This window comes from Saimiri boliviensis, chromosome 14, assembly GCF_048565385.1.
Source record: "Saimiri boliviensis isolate mSaiBol1 chromosome 14, mSaiBol1.pri, whole genome shotgun sequence".
NCBI lineage: Eukaryota > Metazoa > Chordata > Mammalia > Primates > Cebidae > Saimiri > Saimiri boliviensis.
In genome coordinates this window covers 67,753,656-67,773,887 of record NC_133462.1, presented here as the reverse complement: position 1 = coordinate 67,773,887, position 20,232 = coordinate 67,753,656, and the positions used below count along the sequence as shown (strand labels likewise).

At 36.7% G+C, this 20,232-nt stretch overlaps 1 protein-coding gene across 1 annotated transcript in view; it reads left to right on the top strand.

Annotated features, from left to right (window-relative positions):
* Positions 1 to 20,232, top strand: part of USH2A (usherin) — a 777,205-nt gene that overhangs the window by 349,367 nt on the left and 407,606 nt on the right. Inside the window, exon 29 of the mRNA XM_003930351.4 lies at positions 1,201 to 1,392. Coding sequence (XP_003930400.3) covers positions 1,201 to 1,392 — 192 coding nt within the window. The remainder of the gene's footprint in view (positions 1 to 1,200; positions 1,393 to 20,232) is intronic.

Below are 20,232 nucleotides of genomic sequence, written 5' to 3'. Positions count from 1 at the left end.
TTTGCTCTGTCCCTTATGAGAAGACCATCTGTTAGACAGTACTGTACTTTGCCCTGTACCAGATTTCAGAACTAATAAAATCAACATCAATCCCATTGTCCCTGTCTTGCAACTGGATCGTGTGGCCTGTGTGTTTTCTATAGGTGCCCGTGGTGGTTTAACTGCCCGGAGAGTGGTTCTCCCCCTCGGTGCTTCCTCTTATCCTTTTTGTTCACTTTGTTTCCCTTAAAGCTGTCCTATTTTATTGGGCTGAACAGTAAAGTCAGAGAGGAGGAGATTTGATGTGGAAAAACCAAAGTGATCCTCCATCGACAGGGCTCGGGAGTCCATGAGCAGCCAGAGCAGGTCTCTCATCCATCATCCTGCCACAGAGTTCCTTGAGCTCTTTCTTTGTGTCCCCAGTGCACTCAGCTGTGATGAAGTTATTACTGATCAGAACTGTAGAAATGTCTAATAAATAGTTAAAGGTTATAACTTTTTTAAATTAGGGGGCTCTACTTGTAACTAAGGTTTTGTAGTTCTTTTAATCATTCTCTTTTGTGTTATTATTTTGAGATATTCTGCAGAACAAGACTTTGAAAATGACTTTGTAGGATCTCAAGGGCACCAGCTCCTTTATCCCACCCCTCCTCCCCAAAAAACTGCAATTAAGAATATATTCCATATATCATATATTGTAGAACTTTGCTTTTTAGAGATTAATTTGAAAAACAATTGAATTTGGAAAATGGGTTCAGGCATTCAAGTACAACACAATCACATTTGTGATTTTTCTTTTTTGGCTAATACATCGAAGGTATAAAAGTGTCAAACCACTATGTATAATAACAGTCTAATTATCTTGCTTCAAAGGGGGTACATCATTATATTGCTTGAACTTGTTATCTGCCTACTATCCACCTCCTTCTTTATGAGTGATGTTTAAACATATCTGGTACATTAAATGTTTTTGGAAAACCTGGACTAGACTTGAAAGAATGTTATGTCGATGGAGTTTTGATGGTTTTGAAATATTGCTTAAACTGAATGGCTCAAGATGTGCAGTCATATTAAATCAATGCTGAAAAGTTACAACTCTAATAAATTGTATTTATGCTAATGGTTGAGTCTGATTTACTGTGGCCATTAAAAGTGAAGAATAGGAGCGATACTCTTCTTGGAACTGCCATTTTCCCTATTTTCTCTTTTATTCCTTCACAGCTCCACAAAGTGTGCCAACTCCCTCAAGAGTCCACAGCTTAAATGGATACAGCATTGAGGTGACCTGGGATGAACCTGTTGTCAGAGGTGTAATTGAGAAGTACATTCTGAAAGCCTACAGTGAGGACCACACCCATCCACCTCACATGCCCTCTGCCACTGTTGAATTTGTCAATACAAGCACCCGCACAGGTAAAGGCAATTCTTTAATGAAGTAAATCTTACTAAAAATCTTCTGCAAACTTCTTCAGAAAAATGTATTAAATATAAATATATTTTGTCTGATTAGAAACAACAACCATCTAATATAGTGGGAGCCTGTGTCTACCTAGGATAAAAAGGATAATTCTACAATGTGCATGGGCTCTCATGGATAATCTTCATTCTAAGGTTGATATTCAACTTGTTCCCCGAAGATTACATCATAAGTGGCTATAGCCCTTTAACACCGTATAGAACTCTTTTGGAAATCCTGTGTATACATTCTTATTTCACCAAGCAAAAATTTACTCTTTGGGACTAGCCCTAGTTCACACCACTATTATGTATTGTAAAATTGCTGATTAAACCTAATTATCTCAAGGTGGAAGAGTCTTAGAGCTCCAGTTAGTTGGACTGGCAAATCAGTGAATCGATTTCTCACAGTGTGGTGTGCCATGCAGAATGATTATAATGAAATATACACACCGTTAACACGTCTCACACTCAAATTTGTGCATGTGTAGTAGGAGCATTTTTCAGCTTCATGAAATGGTAAAGCATATTTAAAGGGAGAGTTGAATTTAAGCCTTTGATAAAAAGAAAGTAAATGTGTCAAGTTTGATAGAAAAGAACATTTTCCTCTATCAAAAAATCTTACAATGTGAACAGTCAGAATGGATGTTAGAAAAGCCTTAAATATTTTCTCAAAATCCTATTGGTCAATTCCCTCAAGTCTCTACCTTCTTCTTTAGACTCCTTGAAATGCACAGCCCAAATATACTACCAACTTTTAGCAAAAGAAAAACAAACGAATTCACACCCTTCACTTCTTTCCTATTTTTCCACCTTATAAAAACCCAACCTAATGACGCCCACAGCTTGCCTTTCACAGTTTGTTCATGGCAGCTGCAAGGGCTAGAAAATATCAAGTAGTTTATTGCTAAAAATGCTTAATTCCACTTTCAGATGAGCACTCAGTAATGACACCAGTCCTACTATATTTCCAGAATAAGCTCCTTCCCCCATTCTCCTGATTAAATATTTTATGTATTTCCAAACTATACACACGTTATCTCCCTTTCTCAACCTACCCAGCTGACAGTGTTCTATTTTAGATTAAATTAGACACCAGAGAATAAATAATCTATTGTATAGGATTTCTGTTACTTTCTTACTACCAAATGTATATATTAATTGCATTTATCTACCCGATGGAGTTGTTATTAGGGGTTGGATGAGTGCTAGAACACTTAAAACCATTTTGACATATAGGAGGTGTATGCTATGCTATCTTTTTATTTTCATAATTATTTTTTATTTTCATACTTTTTTTTTTCCTTTCTGTTTTACAGAGTTTCTCTTATCCTATCAGAAATAGAAATCTTCACAAATCCTCTGGACCCTGGTTCTTCCTGTTTTTTCAGAGATGCTACTGATAGCTTATCTTCCTCTCATTTATATTTTTAACGCCTCTCTCTGCTGCAGTAGAGTATGGCCCAAGGACCAGCATTACTGGGTTCACTTGGGAACTTCTAATGCACATTCTCCTGCCTCCCCCCAACCCACGAAATCAGTCTGCAGTGTGGCTCAGTAGTCTTCATTTTAACAAGCCCCCAGCTACATCTGATGCATGCCAGAGTTTGAAAACCACTGTTGGGTGAATTCTTCCCAGGGTCATTCAAGTTTTACCTCCGCTGTTAAAAAACCAGCACACTAACCCAAACCAATCACAAAAATCTTCTTTCTGTCTAAACTCCTAGCTACGGCTCCCACTCTCCTTTTGGCCATCGTCTGGCATGAAGTATCTGCGTACATTTTGTCTTCACTTTATCTGGCTTCTGCGCATTACTTTTGTGAAGAGCACCAAAACTGCCATGTTTACATAGGCAAAAAACACTTTGCACTCCTTGTCTTCACCACTCTTCAGCATTCTACACAGTAACTCTCTCATCATTTCTTGAAATATTTCTTCACTTCTGTGACTCTTCTGCTTACCTCCTGGTTCTCCAGGGACCCTGTTCTCACTGTCCTTTGCTCACTACTTCTTCTAAAGTGTGACGACATATTGCAGAGTCTCGGGACTTAGAGCTATTTTTGAAAATATGTCTTAAATTCATCCACTTCTTATCTACTGGCCGGCCCAAACCACTACCATCTTTTGCCTGGACAACTTACCTGAATAACTGTAATACTTATTCTCATCTTTTTCATAGCATTTTTTTCTCCCTGGCCTTGAGTCTATTCTACAGATCGTCCAGCATCATGTACCTCTGCTCAAAAATCTTTCCTTTTTTTTATTATTATACTTTGCGTTCTGGGATACATGAGCAGATTGTGCAGGTTTGTTACATAGTTATACACATGCCATGGTGGTTTGCTAAACCCATCAACCCGTCATCTACGTTAGATATTTCTCCTAATGTTATCCCGCCCCTAGCCCCCAACCCCTGACAGGCCCTGGAGTGTGATGTTCCACTCCCTGTGTCCATGTGTTCTCATTGTTCAACCCCCACTTATGAGTGAGAACATGCAGTGTGTGGTTTTGTGTTCCTGTGTTAGTCTGCTGAGAATGATGGTTTTCAGCTTTATCCATGTCCCCCGCATTGCCTCTTGTGCAATCACATTTTGTCTCAGTGTCCCCCTGCTTCCTGGGTTTCCAACAATTACTTTTGTAATTAATACAATTTAAAGAAATTTTTATGTAAATCCTTAGGAGAATTCCTAACAATGATGATAGAATAAACCCCTAGAAATGGAACAACTTCATCAAAGGCTCTTAAGACGTTGTATAGTCTTGAACTTTGAAGTCAGACATTGCTATAAATCTCTGCTGTATACCTTCTCTGTGACTTAGATAATTCCACATCCTTCTGGATCTATAAGTCTTAACCTATGAAATGGGAGAGTAATATTTACCTCAGAATAATACTAAAAATATTAAGTGATATGATATTCTAGCACCTTTTTAGCTGTGTAACTTGGACAATTCAATAAATCTCTGTGTGCCTCAGATTCCTTGTAGGTAAATAAGAATGAGATACAACTACCTGCCTCCCAGGGCAGCTGTGGGGATTAAATGAATTCATATATATGTAAAGCACACAGCACAGTGCTTGACATGTGGAATGCACTGTATCAGTGTTACCTATAGGATATCTGTAAAGTGTGTAACACTATGCTTAATGTATGGTAATTTCTCAAGAAAAGGATAGAGATTTTTATACTGCCCAAAAGGCTGTACAAATTATGCCTTCACCAAGCAAGCAGGATGCAAGATTGTGCATTTCATTTTTTTCTAGCCAACACCAAGTTTTACAGATTTTAAAAAAAAATTGCAAATTTGAAAGGCAAAATGTGTCAGAATATTGTTTTAATTTGTATTTATGTGATTACTAGAGAGATTAATTTTTAAATGTTTATTAGCCATTTCTACTTCTTTTGCAGTGTGTCTAAGCAGGTTCATTGTTGTCTTTTTTAATTTTAATTTTTATTTTTTTTATTGTATCTTATTTTTTTGAGACAGGGTTTTACTCTGTTACCCAGGCTGGAGTGCAGGGGTGCAATCTCGGGTCACTGCAAACTCTGCCTCCCAAGTTCAGGAGCTGGAATTTCAGGTGTGTGCCGCCAGGCCAGGCTAATTTTTGTATTTTCAGTAGAGATAGGGTTTCACCATGTTGGCCAGGCTGCTATGGAACTCCTGACCTGAGGTGATCCACCTGTCTTGGCCTCCTGAAATGCTGGGATTACAGGCATGAGCCACTGCACCCAGCCACATTGTTAATACTTCTATTGAATCATACACATTTTCTCATTAAAGTTTTTCCCTGCATTTGAAGAATAATATACACATTTATCTTATCTGATGCAACTCCCCCAGTTCTGTCATTTTTTTAAAAAGTTTGATTTGCATTTTAATGTGCAGATTTTAAAAAATATTTTACATAGTTAACATAATGTCCTTAAAATGTTGAATATGGGTGATTTTTTAAAATATATATTCCCCACTTAGTGTTGATTATTATTTGTTTATGTTAGGTATAACATATTGATACCATGTAATGCATATTCCTCGAAATAGTGATTCTAAGGTTAGGGTAAGAGCAAATCAGAAACAGGGAGCAGAAAGGCTTTTCAAATTAAAACAGCCTCTCCCAAGATTCTGAAGGATACCTTCTTGAAGGAGAGATCCCACAGATTATAAACCAACAGTATAGTACAGGATGCTACTGAAAAGCATGTCATACATGGGAGTGATGTATAGGGAGAAGAAAATCAGAGAACCACTGAGCATTTGTTATTTATTTTTATATATCGAATTTGTCAAAAACTAAGTAAAGAGTTAACTTTGTTAACTATGAGTGCAGTTTTGTCAATTTGAGATATTTTTTATTTGTATTTTTTAAAATTTTTATTACTTTTATAATTATAATGTTTTAACCTTCAAAGTGTCATTACTTTAGGTACAGTCATACATTGCTAAAGGATGGATATGTTCTGAGAAATGTGTCATTAGGAGATTTCACTACCTTGTAAACATCATTTAGTGTACTTACGTAAACCTAGAGGGCACAGCCTACTCCACACCTAGGCTAGATGCTGCAGCCTATTGTTCCTGGGCTGCAAGTCTACACAGCGTGTTACTCTATTGAATAATGTAGGGAGCTGTAACTCAATGGTATTTGTGCATCTAAACAGATCAAAAAGCAGAGAAGGTATAGTAAAAGCACCCATTGTAATCTTATGGGACCACTAGCCTATATGTTGCCTGTTAACCAAAACTTTATGTAGCCCATGACTGCATGGCAACAACTTGGAAAGTCCCTTCATTCAACATTGTTTTCTTTTAAGTTTGATGAGAAAAGAAAAAAGAAAAAAAAAATTCCCAGCAACTGTCTGTGTGGAATTTGTACATTTTCCCCATGTCTTTGTGGGTTTTCTCTGGGTATTCCAGTTTCCTCCCACATCCCAAAGCTGTGCCCGTTACATGAATTGGCCTGTCTACATGGCCCCAGAATGAGTGAGTGCCGGTGTGTGTGTGTGTGATGGTACGACAGCCTGTCCAGGGCTGGTTCCTACCTTGAGCCCTGAGCTGCCGGGATGGGCTCCAGCCACCCACAACCCTGAACTGGAATAAGCATATTGGAATAAATGAATGAATAAATAGAAATCGCTGTAAAGCAAACATTCATAAAGTCTATGATAATCATACAGATGCACGAAATAAACAATGCAGTACCACAGGGCTCAGCAAGCTGCCTTGTCTGTGATTGCTGAGGTTTGAACTCTGTGCTGGTAGGAGGTGCCCCTTACAATGTTCACTTGGCAAGCATTTATTACTTGTTTTGCACCATTATGACCACTGTCACTCACTGATTCACTATATTTGAGTACATCATTTTCTCATTTTGATTAATCTTTTGTAAATGGACGTATAGCTCACATTCATTTCAATGTTTAATATTAGTAGTCTATAGAAGTTTGGTGATGCTTTGTGACCAGAAATATGCCATAAGATCTTAATTCTTTTTTACATCAATTAGCCTATGGGAAAATTGGGTTTGTTGTACATCATTTCACTCAGAAGTCACAGTTTAAAAAAAATACTGATGACATTAAGTGAGGACTTCTATATATCTCTGTAGTTTGTTTTATCTTTCACTTGAAATTCTCTATGTTTAAGTAGGGGAGTTATTAATATTTTTTAAGTAATTGATATAATTGGTCTTCTTTCTGCCATCATGGTTTATGCTTTCCAGTTTTATTATTTCTTGTTTTTTTGTGTGCTTTTTTTTAACCCCACTACATTTATTGCCAGTGTGGACTATGAATTTTTTTATTTTTGTTCCTTCAAGAAATTTGCTGCTCTCAATGCTAAAGTGAGTTGTCAAGGATATATGTAGAAGGTAATCGTAAAGACTAAGAAGATCTCCTGTGTTGCCAGATGGACTTTTCATTGTGCAGACTCAGGATAATGAGGGAAGAATGTGAATAGAGAGTCACCAAAGCCAGCTTGGATAATTATCAGTCAGAGGATTTCACAGTAAGCAAAAGGAATATGAGGTAGTGAGGTGGAAGGAGCTGAGGAAGCAGAGAGCCAGCAAGTTGGATTTGGTGGAGATGTTAGCGGTGTAGAGATTGTTTTATGGCAGCTGCTTTACCAGTTGGTTGAGAAACCAAAGTACCAAAAGAGAGAAAAACAGGTGAAGCCTGTATAAACAGTTTTGCTGTTGATCTTGAAAAAAATTCTCATTTAGCATTACTGAGGTGACTTCTGTTGATATTTTAATATTTAAGTTAATTTTTGTTGTTAAGAGTCCTACTTAAATAATTTCAACACTGAATATACAAGGAAATTTAGCTTTATTGGTTAGAATAGGGCTATTTACCAATTAAGTTTAAAAAATGTTATCAGAAAATGTACTGGCTTCTTTTTCTTAATTTTTTTTAGTTGTATAATCTCTTTTATTCTTCAGATTTTGGTCTTTCTTCAGCTTGGAAAATTTGCCATTGTGTTTATGATCATTACTTCTGGTGAGAATAGCAGTTTTCAATATTGTATATTTCTTCCCAGATTGTCTTCCTCGTGTTAGTGGTTCAGAATGCAGCTTGTAGCGTCAAAGATAGAATCTAAGTTCAGATTCCACCTATGGTAATTTTTAGCTGTGTGACCTCAGGCAAATTTAAAAACATATCCTGACATTGGAGTTTCCTCCTTCATAAATTGGGGATGAAATCTTATTTATGGTATGGAACTGCTATAAAGATATAAATGAATTATGTAAATATTTTGCTCAGAAACAGGCATATAGTGAGTGTTCAATGGATTAATAGTTGTCTTTATAATCTCTGTATTACGGTTTCTGAATTCTGGGTTATTGTTCCATAATTGTTTTTCTTTCAATTTTCTGATTTTTGCACTGTTGATTCTACTTCTTGAAACTTCTAAGATGATTTTTAATCTTTCTAGTTCAGTCTTTGATATGATCTGCATTTTGCCTCATCTAGCTTGCTTTGATTTCTGTTTGTCTCTTGATATTCTCACCTGTGGTCTTCATCCCTGTTGTTCACTGCTTACCTTCTGTCTCTTATTTAGTGGATTCCAAGTTCTTGTAGATCTTATAAATGGCATGCAACTCATGATTTTTAAATTTTACAGGTTTCTTGAATTAAATCCTCCCCAGCATATGACAATCTTCTGTAATTTGAAGGTTGTATTCTCATCCTTCTTTCCAGTTACAGTTTTTCCATTAGCTAAATGTTCTCCTCCAAACTCAACTCCATAGTTCAGTTGCCTCATCTCTAAAATAATCTTCTGACTGGGTGTTTGCATGGGAAAATTAAATTGTTTTCAAATCATCTTACTAAGCAGCTAGTTGCTGTTAATAAAATCCTTTCGCTAAGATGATGACAGGGTCGGTGGGGTAAATTTGCATTAGCTTCGCAGTCACTGTACAGTTCCAGCTTCTTCCTTCCAAGTGTTTGGTACAGTAGAAATGCTAAGAGCTTGCTGGCATTCGCTTCCAGTTTAAGATTGAGTTTGCCCAGGAGTTTCCTTCTAACAGTCCATTGTCTTTGCCTTGTATCCTTTGGTCATTTCACTGGGATTCTTACAAGATGATAGTTCATAACTATAGGCATATACTGAGTCACCTGGGGAGCTTTAAAAAATATACTGATGCCTATGTGCCCCACCTGAAAAGAGTCTGATTCAATTGGCCTGGAATGTGACCTGGCCATTTGTATTTTTAAAGGATCTCAGGTAATTCTGTTGTAAAGCCAGCATCGGGAAACTCTATTTAAAGGAGGAGTTTGTCACCAGTGATCACATTTATCCAGAAATTCTTAATAACTTTCATTTCCCTATTGAAACTCCAAAATATTAGTGGGGTAAAAATTAAATGCATATAAAAAATAATAAGCTATTAAAAGTAAATAGAAAACATTAGTAAAATAATATCGTAGGAAGACAAAAATTAAATGTACTAATTATTGGGAAGTGGGATTTTATGCTCAGACTTTAAAAAAGCAGAAGGTAAAAGCAAAGAAAATTATTAAAAATGAATATCAACTAAGAGAACTGAAAAAATAGAATAGTGAAACAGAATATTTACCATTCATGAATTTGGCTACCAGAGGATTAAATGAGATAAATCCCAGTTGCAATGGAGAGTCCAAGGGTTAACAGCCCTACTCAGGAGCAAATGGGCCCCTTTGGGCCACAGGGTCTAGATTCTTTGCCCTCCCAAGGCCAAGGTTCAGAGCAAGGAGTTCTTTAAGGTTCATTTCCTCAGCCAGAGCCACAGGGTAGAAAGCCCTTCAGTTATCACTCCTATGTATCTTTAGATTTGTTGAAAGGGCTCCAATTAACTCTGGGTAGCTTTTGCTGATTTTCCCTGCAGCCCTGTTAACATGCAAAGCTGCAGCCCAGAGAGACAGGACTGGCATTTTCCCTCAAACTGAGGACTGCTCAGAAACTGACTTTACAATTTGATTTGAAATTATTTCAGGAATGAATGGATTCAAGAGTTTGCACATATACGAACTATTTTTTCTGCAAGGTGTTTAAACATATAAACTTAATTATAAGCATAATTACTACAGCACCTGGCATCGAGTGCTACAGATATAATTGGTATACAGAAAATATTTTCTCAATTTCATTGTTGCATTACATTGAGCTAAAGTATAGGGACTATATTCCTTCCTCGGGTAAAATAACAAATAGTAGTAATATTATTTATTATTTGCAATAGTTTGGAAAATGAATCAAGAACAGTCTTCCAGATGACCCAAATAAATCTATATTTATGTAAAATATTAAAAGCCATTTTAATTATAATACAAATAATAATATACTTTGGCCACTAAAATTGTTTCAGTCTTTACAGACAATGGATATTCATTTTTTTATCTGAATAATGTGGATTTCATACTGAAAATCTGTCTCTAATTTTTGCCTCTTTTCCATGGCTACTAGTAATAAATTAGTGACTCTCAATTCTGCTGGTCATAAGGTGATTCTCAGATTACTTATAAAATGCAAATTTAGGGACCACTCACATGCTTCTGTTGTATGAGCTAGTATTTAGCAATTTGCATTTTACCTAGTGATCCAGTTGGTTCTTTTGGAAGGTTTATGAGCCACATATTGAAAGGCACTATCATAGAGGAATGGTCAGGTTAGAGGGAAATACTTTCACCTGCTAGGCTTGCAACTGTCTCTGCTTTATTGCTGCTTTTTGTTCTAACTGTGTTAGCTTTGCTGCCAGAAAAATGCCAAGGCAAATGAAGAAAGAGAGTTCGTATCAGTGGGGTCCCTGAACCTCAAGCGCAGTGCTTCTGATAATTCCCAGTAGAAAGGAAGTAAGAATTGGGGATCTTGGTAACATGGATTCTGATTCACTAGATCTAGGAATACGGTGTTAGATTCTGAATTTCCAACCAGCCCCCTCCCACTCCCTATTGCCCAATGTAGAAATGCAAGGAGCTCACTATTTATATGAGAAATGGAAAACAGCAACAACAACAAAATAAAATATAACAAAACCTAGTTCTCAATTATAAGATGCCCAATAGGTTCATATAAAAGTAAGAACAGTATAATTCAATGTATGAATTATAATTGTAATGCTTGGTAGAGCCTTAACCTGCATGCATTTAAGTTACAGACATTCGACTACATGTTTTGGAAATGGGTTAGGGATGGAGAAGAAAGCAAAAAAGCAAAAGCCAAACCAAACAAAAACCTATAAAAAATAATGTCATAAGCAAAGGATGCTACCCAGTATTAAAATTGTCAATATCTGTTAGCTGGAAAGAATGTTTGAATAATTTTAGAGTTTCCCAATCATTGACAAAGAAGTGATACTAATTGTTTTGCTGTCTACAAAAAGAATGAAGACTTAAAAGCCCTGAAGAATCATTGATTTCTGAAGAGTTAGAGGCATACACAAAACCAAATGTACTGGACTTTATTGGCCATATAAGGAATTGTCAAGGGAATTTTAAATCATGTTATTTTTGCCTCATGCCTAACTTTGTGACTTAAACTCAGCTATACAGAGTGTCATCAATAACATTAAATTAAATTAAAATGATACTCTGTATATGTATGTATATGTGTATGTACATTCATACATCATATAAATATGCTCTCTACATATCATATATATACATATATGTATACTATATATGTATATGTATATATGTATATATAATACATAATATATGTACCTATATGTACTATACATATAGGTACATATATAATGTATTATGTATACATATATATATGTATGTATATATAATTACCTGAGAAGTCTGCAGAGAAATGACTGTAATTCAATGCCATGATATTTTTTTTTCTATTCAACTGAAAGTTCTTACTCCACAGTTGCTAAAACTGCCTATGGTACTCTCTATGCACCCATGTTATTTCTTCAACAGGCAATAAGATCCTGGAGGACAAGTTGTATGTATTAAATTTATTTTAAGCCTTGTTCACTACCTTGCTCAAGGAAGGTGATTAATATACTTAACTTAAAAGAATGAACAAAGGAATGTTTAAATTCGCAAATTTATCTTTCTACTACTAACCCCATAGTTAACCTAATGTTAATATTGTTTCATGCTGAGTTGGACTGAGTATTGAGCTACTGTTCTTTACTTAAGTCTCCAGAGTCTTTTATCAATAGTTCTTTAATTTCATAAAAGAATATACTGAGCTATCACTACCTGAATGTATATTTCAAACTTAATACACATTTCTCAATAGAAAAAAATGTGTTAGTAGTGTAATAGAATGTAAAGATTAATTCTAAAACTTAGACCTCAGAATAGAATCCAGTCACTATATATTTGAAGTGAAAAATAAGGAAGCCAACACGGCTGCAATGCTGATAATATACAGAACAGAAAATATTCATTTATTTAAAAATGTGATCTACCATGTTCTACACTAGTGCTAGGTCTTATTTTTGTAATATGATTTTTATAACACTAAAATATAGCCCAAGTACTCTCTGAAGTGTAAGATTATGTAGATAATGAAAGTTTTATGGGGGAAAACCTAATAGAGAGGGTTTATCATATTTAATTCATTTCACTTGAGAAACTGAGAACCTGAAATAATAGTGATGAAGTTTTTCTCTTCATGGTAATAGGTGACCACAGTAAGTCAATGCAGAGGTGGGATGTTCACAGTGCGAGACCCACACACTTTATCTTTTGGTTGTGCTATCCTTATGGACAAGGCTTCTACCTCATAGTCCAAGATGACTGCTTGAGCTCCTGCCATCCATTCTGATTTTCATCCAGCAAGAAGGAATAATGGTCAAAGAATACTCACATTCATTTTAAAGACATATTTTAGAAGTTCTTCCTCTACCTCTGGTTATCTTGCATGGTCGGAACTTAGTCACATGGCTATACCTAGCTTTGGGGAATGTTGAAAAATGCTGTCCTTATTCCAAGTGGCCGTTTGCCCAGCTAAAAAGTGTTTTTACTTTACTGAGGAAAAGGAGTATGACATATAATAAGGGACAATTAGTGGTCTTTGCCATAATAGGCAAACATCAAAAGTAAATAAAAAGGAATTCTTTTTGATGGTGTTATTAAAGACAAAAGCCAGTTTTTATAGTAGACCATAAATCAGTATTCTATTGTTCGTAGTTTATTACAATTTCTTTATTTCTTCTTTTTTTCTTTCTGAGATAGAGTCTTGCTCTGTTGCCCAGACTGGAGGGCGGTAGCACCATCTCAGCTCACTGCAACCTCCACCTCCTGGGTTCAAGCAATTGTCCTGTCTCAGTCTCCCAAGTGCTGGGACTAAAGGCACATGCTGCCACCACACCTGGCTAATTTTGTGTGTGCGTATTTTTAGTAGAGATGGGGTTTTACTGTATTGGTCAGGCTAATCTCAAACTCCTGACCTCAGGTGATCCACCCACCCGGTCTCCCAAAGTGCTGGGATTATAGGCTGCAAACTATTTCTTTAAATCTAGATCTTGAAAGAAACTGGTCTGAAAAAATTCACAGGACAAAAATATGGCCTATGACATAAATAGTAAAAATAGAAATGATGTAATGTTCCTGCTTAGCTAATGTAGAAGGATTTCATTAGGTAATGCAGTGTTGATGAGTTAATAGCTTTGTCTAACTCTCCTGAATACATAATGTTCCTGAACTACTGGTACATTGTGAAATCGTCAGAAAGAGTTTTTTTAAAACAAGATTTTCATTTTATTTTATGTAGTAAGGATTGACACCAAAGGGTTTGCATTTCTTTCTGTAACATGTTGAGCCATTGTTAAAAATGATTAAAATACATAAATTTTGTTCTACAGTAATAATCAACTAGGAATGTCCACAATGCATATTAACATTCAATACAAATACGTCAATGTTATCAATCAGATTTTATAAAGAAGGCCAGCCAGACTTTTCTGTTTTCTACCTTTTATGATCATTTTATATTTACATTATATTTGGAATGAATTAAAAGGGTTATATATATAATAAACACACACATAGAAATTTCTTATGAATGAGTCATTTTTGTAAATATTCTAGGCATACAAACTTGCTCATTTTGGAGGACAAGACTGCTAATTTCTGTTTGCAGACAATAGGTTTCAGTAATAAATTTGAAACTTTTAACACATTGTAAGGTGCATTTTAAATAAGGTATTTTATAGTAAACAGTGTGCTATTATTTTTAAATGACATTTCTTCAATACTTTTTTTTCTTTTTTGTGGAACTGGAGCTTAGGTCAAATGGGAGGAATAAAGGTCTTGGGGCCAGAAGACATAGGATCTAATACTGGCTCTACTGCTTTTTAGCTGTGTGGACTCGAGCACCGTAGGGTACACTGTCTCCAAAAGCAGCCTCCTCTGTACAATTGGATAACAATATCAGAGGCTTGTAGCAGGGGAGCTAGGACACTGATCATAAGGGATGACTTTCATTTCTCTTTCTTATCTTTTCCTCTTGTCTCTTTGCCTTTCTCTTTGCTTAGTCAGCTTCATTGTTTTCTTGGAAAGATTCAGTAATTTCAGTGTCAGACCTTATGTTAAGTTAAAGAGTTAACACAAGCACACGGCTTCAAACTTACTGTCGAATTAGAATAAAAATGACAAAGACTCTGTAGTTCCTACCACAAAGGCATTGATTAAAAATTTGAGGTTAGATGTAAGCCTGCTCAGAGAATCTTAACTGGATAATAAAATTATCCAGTTTGAGGTCAATTAAAATCACTGTTTAAACAATCCTCTAAGACTGGGATTCGCCCACATATTTTATAAAGAAATAAAAGAATATTGTTTTCCTGTTTGTGAGCATCAGCATCTGCATAGTCTTTGATCAGTATATGATCTTCTAGGCTTTCTACTAAAAGTTTAAAGCAAGGTCAGGAAAGCCATTCGAAGGGAATTTAATGTAAGAAAAATTAGTCTTGAAGTTTCCAAGGGATTACCTTAGGTTTGGGTTAAGTGTACTTATTGTTTTACCTTTTGGGTAAAACAAAAATCGACACTCCCTTTATAAATATTACAAGGCTTTATTTTTTAAAATATTATTCAAAATACAACAGTAATAAATCCCACCCTCCTGGGCTAAGAACTAGAGGAGAAGCATCCTGGATATATTTCCAGATCTCTATTAGACCGTTAAGTTTTCATCCATATTTAACAAATGTCATTATTCAGTTTCATGGGGTCACTGTGTCAAAATGTCTGTGTTAGAACTTTAATTTATTTTCAGAGGTTCCTTTAAGTGGGCAGGAAGCATGGCATATTGGATGAATTTACTATCTTTAATCCATCCACTGGGTTGGTTTGGAATGTATACTTAAAAATTAGATTTTATCAGCATTGCAGCAGAATCCCCAGCCAGAAGTCTCTTCTTCTGCCTTCCTTCCCCTGGCCAGTTTTCTTTTAAAAAGTGGCCTCTTCCATTATGTCTCCAGGTAGCAAGAGCAGCTCTGCCTGTGTGGTATCCCTTACCAGATGGCCCTCTTAATAAATGTCTTGCTCTTGCCCACCCTCACTTTCTTGATCCAAATGTGAAATGCCAGCAAATAAATAAGAGCACTGTACTCTGATGAGTTCTCTTGAGATGGAGAAAAGCCCTGGGGAGAGGCAGCTAGAAACAGCTTTTCCGTTTGCTGTGACTGCTCCTAATTACTAGCCAGTAGTAGAAGATATCATTTAGATGCAGCAGAATGTAAAGATACAGGAAAAAAAAAAAAAAAGAGAGAAATTCTCCATATTATCTCAAATGCCTTCCCTAGCGTGAAAATACTCTTGGATTGCTGGAGTCCATTTGAAATATTGTACATGATCCTTGCAAGGGGACCCTTGACTTTGGACTCAGGGTAGACAGTTGCTGCTTGCAGATTTCACCGCCAGACTAAAAGTGCAACGGAAATGAGTGGGTGATGAGAGCAGAGCAGCCAGTTATTTAATTGAATTAAAAGCTGGGTGACATCAATGCAGACACCTGTCCAATTACAGACAGGCCAAGGTGTTTACCATTGCTGTACAAGCGATTCGAAGATGACAGAAATCTTTCCGCCCACAGATTAACATAATGAAGGAGAACAGATTACAGTGGATGCTGGCCAAACACCTAGGTTGGCAGCTGGGGGTGAGGTGGGGGAGGGAGGAGGAGTCTGCTGAAGTATGTAAGTAGAAACGGAGTCCTTTTTTCTTCTCCGAAATGTGCTTGGCTGTAAAAAAGATGCCATTTTGCTTTGTGTCTTAGGCTCAGTTTCCAGGCAGAGCATTTATACTTGTCTGCATTTAGTCAGAGGAGTTAATCATAAAATTTCAACATCAAAGCAGACTCCTCTGTTGTTTTGCTGCTTCTCAGCATACAGGGTCCCATTAGAGGCGTAAAAGCTTGCACAGCTGGTGTCAGCTCCGCAATGATTTTGTCTTGGGTTGTCAGGCTGCCTCCAATTATTAATATTTTTCTTTGGCTCCATTGAAACTTGAGGTTAGAGCAGAGGAAAGAGAGCCTTGGAGATAATAATGTAACAGTCAAGAGAAACAACGTCTGTTACTTTGCTTGTTTTCTGGAAGGGGTGTGGTGGGAGTTGGGCTCTCCCATAGTAAGAGAAAAAGCTGAGTGGAGCTAAGAGTCTGCAAAATCTTCATTTTTCAGTCACCCATCAAGTGCTCACTTTTGGTAAGCCATCCTAATAGCTGCTGGGATAGAGGATAAGGAAAGAAGTAAAAAGATAGGCCCTCTGTGTTCGAGGAACTCCCCAAATCACTATGAAGGACTTTTAAGTCGAAAGTTCTCCTGGCCAATGCTTTTCTCCTCTGTTAGGTGGAAACCCTCAGAGCACAGAGTTTGGAGCCATATGCAGTAAGGCTCTTCCCTCGATGATGTGTTTCCTTCCCTTAAATCAAGTCCCTGCCCCCTGTTCTTTCAGCTTGGGCTTTCTGCACCCACTGTGGCCCACAGGACTTCAATTCGAAGGAATCTACTTGCTTGACTTCAAACTCCCTTGGTGTGGCATGTCAGGATTTCTCAATGTTAAGCATTAATGCAAAATGCATTATCGCTTAGCAGTGAGAGTTATGGTCCTGCTGGTGCCAATGATTTTAATCCGGATACCCACCCTCCTGTGTTTCATGGGATACTAACACTTTTAAGACATCAATAATGCTTGCTTTATGCTTATTGAATGTTTCTTCAGCTTGCCCTTTTCCATTATCAAGAGGGACTAGCAGGTTTCCTGACATGGTTGGAACCATTTTCTGATTTCACAGAGTTTGTGGCTGAAAGGGAGGTTTGCGAGAGGTCATCTGGCCTGCCTTGTAATAGGGACATTCTCAAATTAAAAAAAAAAAAAAAAGACTTCTCTGGGATGTGTCCCAAACAAAGAGATTCACAACCAAACCAGTTTTAAAGTTCCTCTTTTCAGGATATACTTCTTCAGTCTAAAAACCCCAAGTGTCATAAAAGGAGACTAACCCATTTCTCTTTTTGGGCTCTCTGTCTAAGATTCCTTTATAGATATATCATATTATATATTTCTACTATTCTTTTTGATATAATACTGAAATATATCTTAAATTAAATTTAGCTTTCTATCATCTTGAACTGGCAAGTCTGAATCTTATAAATGTCATTGTCCACTTGGTCTATATGCAAACATTCTGCTTTATGCATCAATCTGTTACTATAAGGGTTCTTCTAGTTCCAGTATTGTCTTATATTAGAAACTTTGTAAAAATCAGCACCTTTTCCAGAGGCATATAGAAGAAACATTAATAAATGCTTTTTAATGACAATGTATTACCACAGTAACACTATATTTTCCAGAGAGTACCTAATCTAACTAGAACCCTTAAAGCAAAGCCATTAGGATAATCACTCAATGATTTCAAAGTATATATTCAAAATCGACCTAGTCTTGGAGATAATGTGTTAATCCCTTTCTTCAGCCATGCACAACTTTTTTGTAAGCATCAACTTGAACCCATCCTGGTAAACTCTCCATATTGAGAATCAAAGGAGATAAACCACGTGTCTCCAACAATAAAATGACTTTGCCATGATTCCAAGTGAATGAAGACCACGTTTGACCAGCCCCTTGCCCCTATGTTACCCTTAATTTTCATCTGACAGGAGGAGAGAGCACAGCAAACCATTATACTGCTCTTCTTCCTGAAGTAAGTAATACTAACTTGCCTTTAAGGAAAAGTATCAGATGGTTTGACAAACTTTGTCTCTGACACACATCATGATGAACAAGATGCCCTACCGGAAATAGAAAATAAATGGCACTCCAGCCTTAGAAAATGCAGCACATTTTTTGAAAGTGTGATTTACAAACCATCTAAAACCTTCCACCTGGGATCCACAGTTGGCAAGAACCACAACATCAGCTTTCTTCCTTTTTTTTTTTTTTTCTGTTTTCTATTTTACAGCTCTCATTTCTCAGAGCTTATTATTGTTTCACCTGGCTTGAAATGGGAAATGTGAGCACTTTGATAAATGACTTTGAAAGATGATCTAGTTTCTCTCCCGCATCTTTCTTTAAGAGTCTCAGAGTTTTTCTGTGAAATACAATACAATTTGGTAAAGTTCTCTACCAAATCGAAGCTAAAGAAAGCAAGTTTGCTGAGATGAGTATTGCTTGTTTTCTAAGGTCCTTAAAATAAAGAGTGGCTGAAGTTAATAAAGAACTCTTGCTGTACACGTATTACACACAAATTAACTCATTTAGTGAAAGCAAGAAATTTTACATAAAGCACTAAAGATCACTTAGTGAGTGTGAACCCAGGATCTGGTTTGATACAATCCCTCTGAAAGTCTATATGAATACCTTTCTTGATTAGTTGATATAACAATTAAAATTCCAACATTGTGCTTTAGTTATGATTTGGAAGGAAATGTTACGTATAAGGAATTTTATAAAGTCAGGCTGCAAAATTGCACAGTCATAGAGCTGCTTTTATGTTTCTCAATGACAATGCTTCCTGAACGTATGATACATCATCATGCTAAGAATTTCCGATAACCAACCTGTATATCAGCATGGTTTCTTTTTGGTTACGGTGTTCTAATGCCTCAGCTCAACCATGCCCATCTTTGAGGGGTGCTGCTTTTCACATATGTTCCATAGGTTAATTGATGATAAAGGTAAACTTGCCTCATATTCCAACATGCTTTTCTTATTCACATTAGGATTAAAAGTCTTATTCTCTGGGGGCTGATTCATTTCTTGTTAGTGTGGCATTATACTAATTCAGACATGCAAGTCATCTTATTTAGAATCTTACAGTAGATTCCAACTTGGCAATAGGAAAGACATGACAGAAGCCAAAGATTTGCCAAAGATAGAATGGCTAAAACATATTTTATGATGATATTTTAGTTTTGAGCCTGGAATTTGGGGATCGTGGTGGAGTCATTACAAGATAGAAAATGAACCTTATATAATTATTTAAATGTTGATTCTTGATTGGGACATGTTGAGTATGAAATACCAGTGGGACATCCAGGTGTGGATAAATGGCCTGCAGAACCAGGGCTTGGGAGAGACGGGAAGTCTATAGATACAAAAGTGATCATCGACAGATAAGGCTTAATAAGCTAGCAAAGGCGAGTGTTTAGAAAAGGAAAGAAGCTTGACAACAACCCAACTTTGTGAAACAAAAGCTATTTAAGAGACTCTGAGAGGAACGTGAGTCAGTAAAGGAAACAAAGGAGTTCTCAGTAGTTTAGTAGAACAACTGAAAATTCTCAGTAGTTTAGTAGAACTCAAAACTTCACAGAAGGAAGTTGAGGGATGGCAATGCCCCATAAGTATAGGAGAATAAGGACTGAAGAACAGCTATTTGATTTGGTATTTAAGGGATCACTGGTGATCTTTAGAAGACACAAAGTAATTAGTAGCATGGAGAGGTAGAAGTTGAGTTGCAACGGTAGCCTAAGTTGGAATGAAATAGCTCGGCACCTGAGCTCTCAACTGGCAATACTCCGTGTTAAGTATTCTGTGTTCCTGAATTTGTTCAGTCTTAATGCTAACCCTTTGAGGAAAGTACTGTGTTAGTCCCATCCCACAGATGAGGCCTGCAAGGCCTTGCCTTCAAGACAGAGATGATTATCATCTGTTTACAAACAAGGAAACTAAGGCACAGAGGTCTGAACAACTTGCCCAAGTTCGTTGGCCCATCGGCAGCAGATTTGGCATCTGACGCCAGCAATCTGGCCCGAGCATCCGCGCCCTTTTCCACACTACTCCATGATGAAGATGTGCATGTGATAATGTTAGTTTGCTGTTAAGCCATCTGTTGGAAGGAGAAATAACTTCTTAA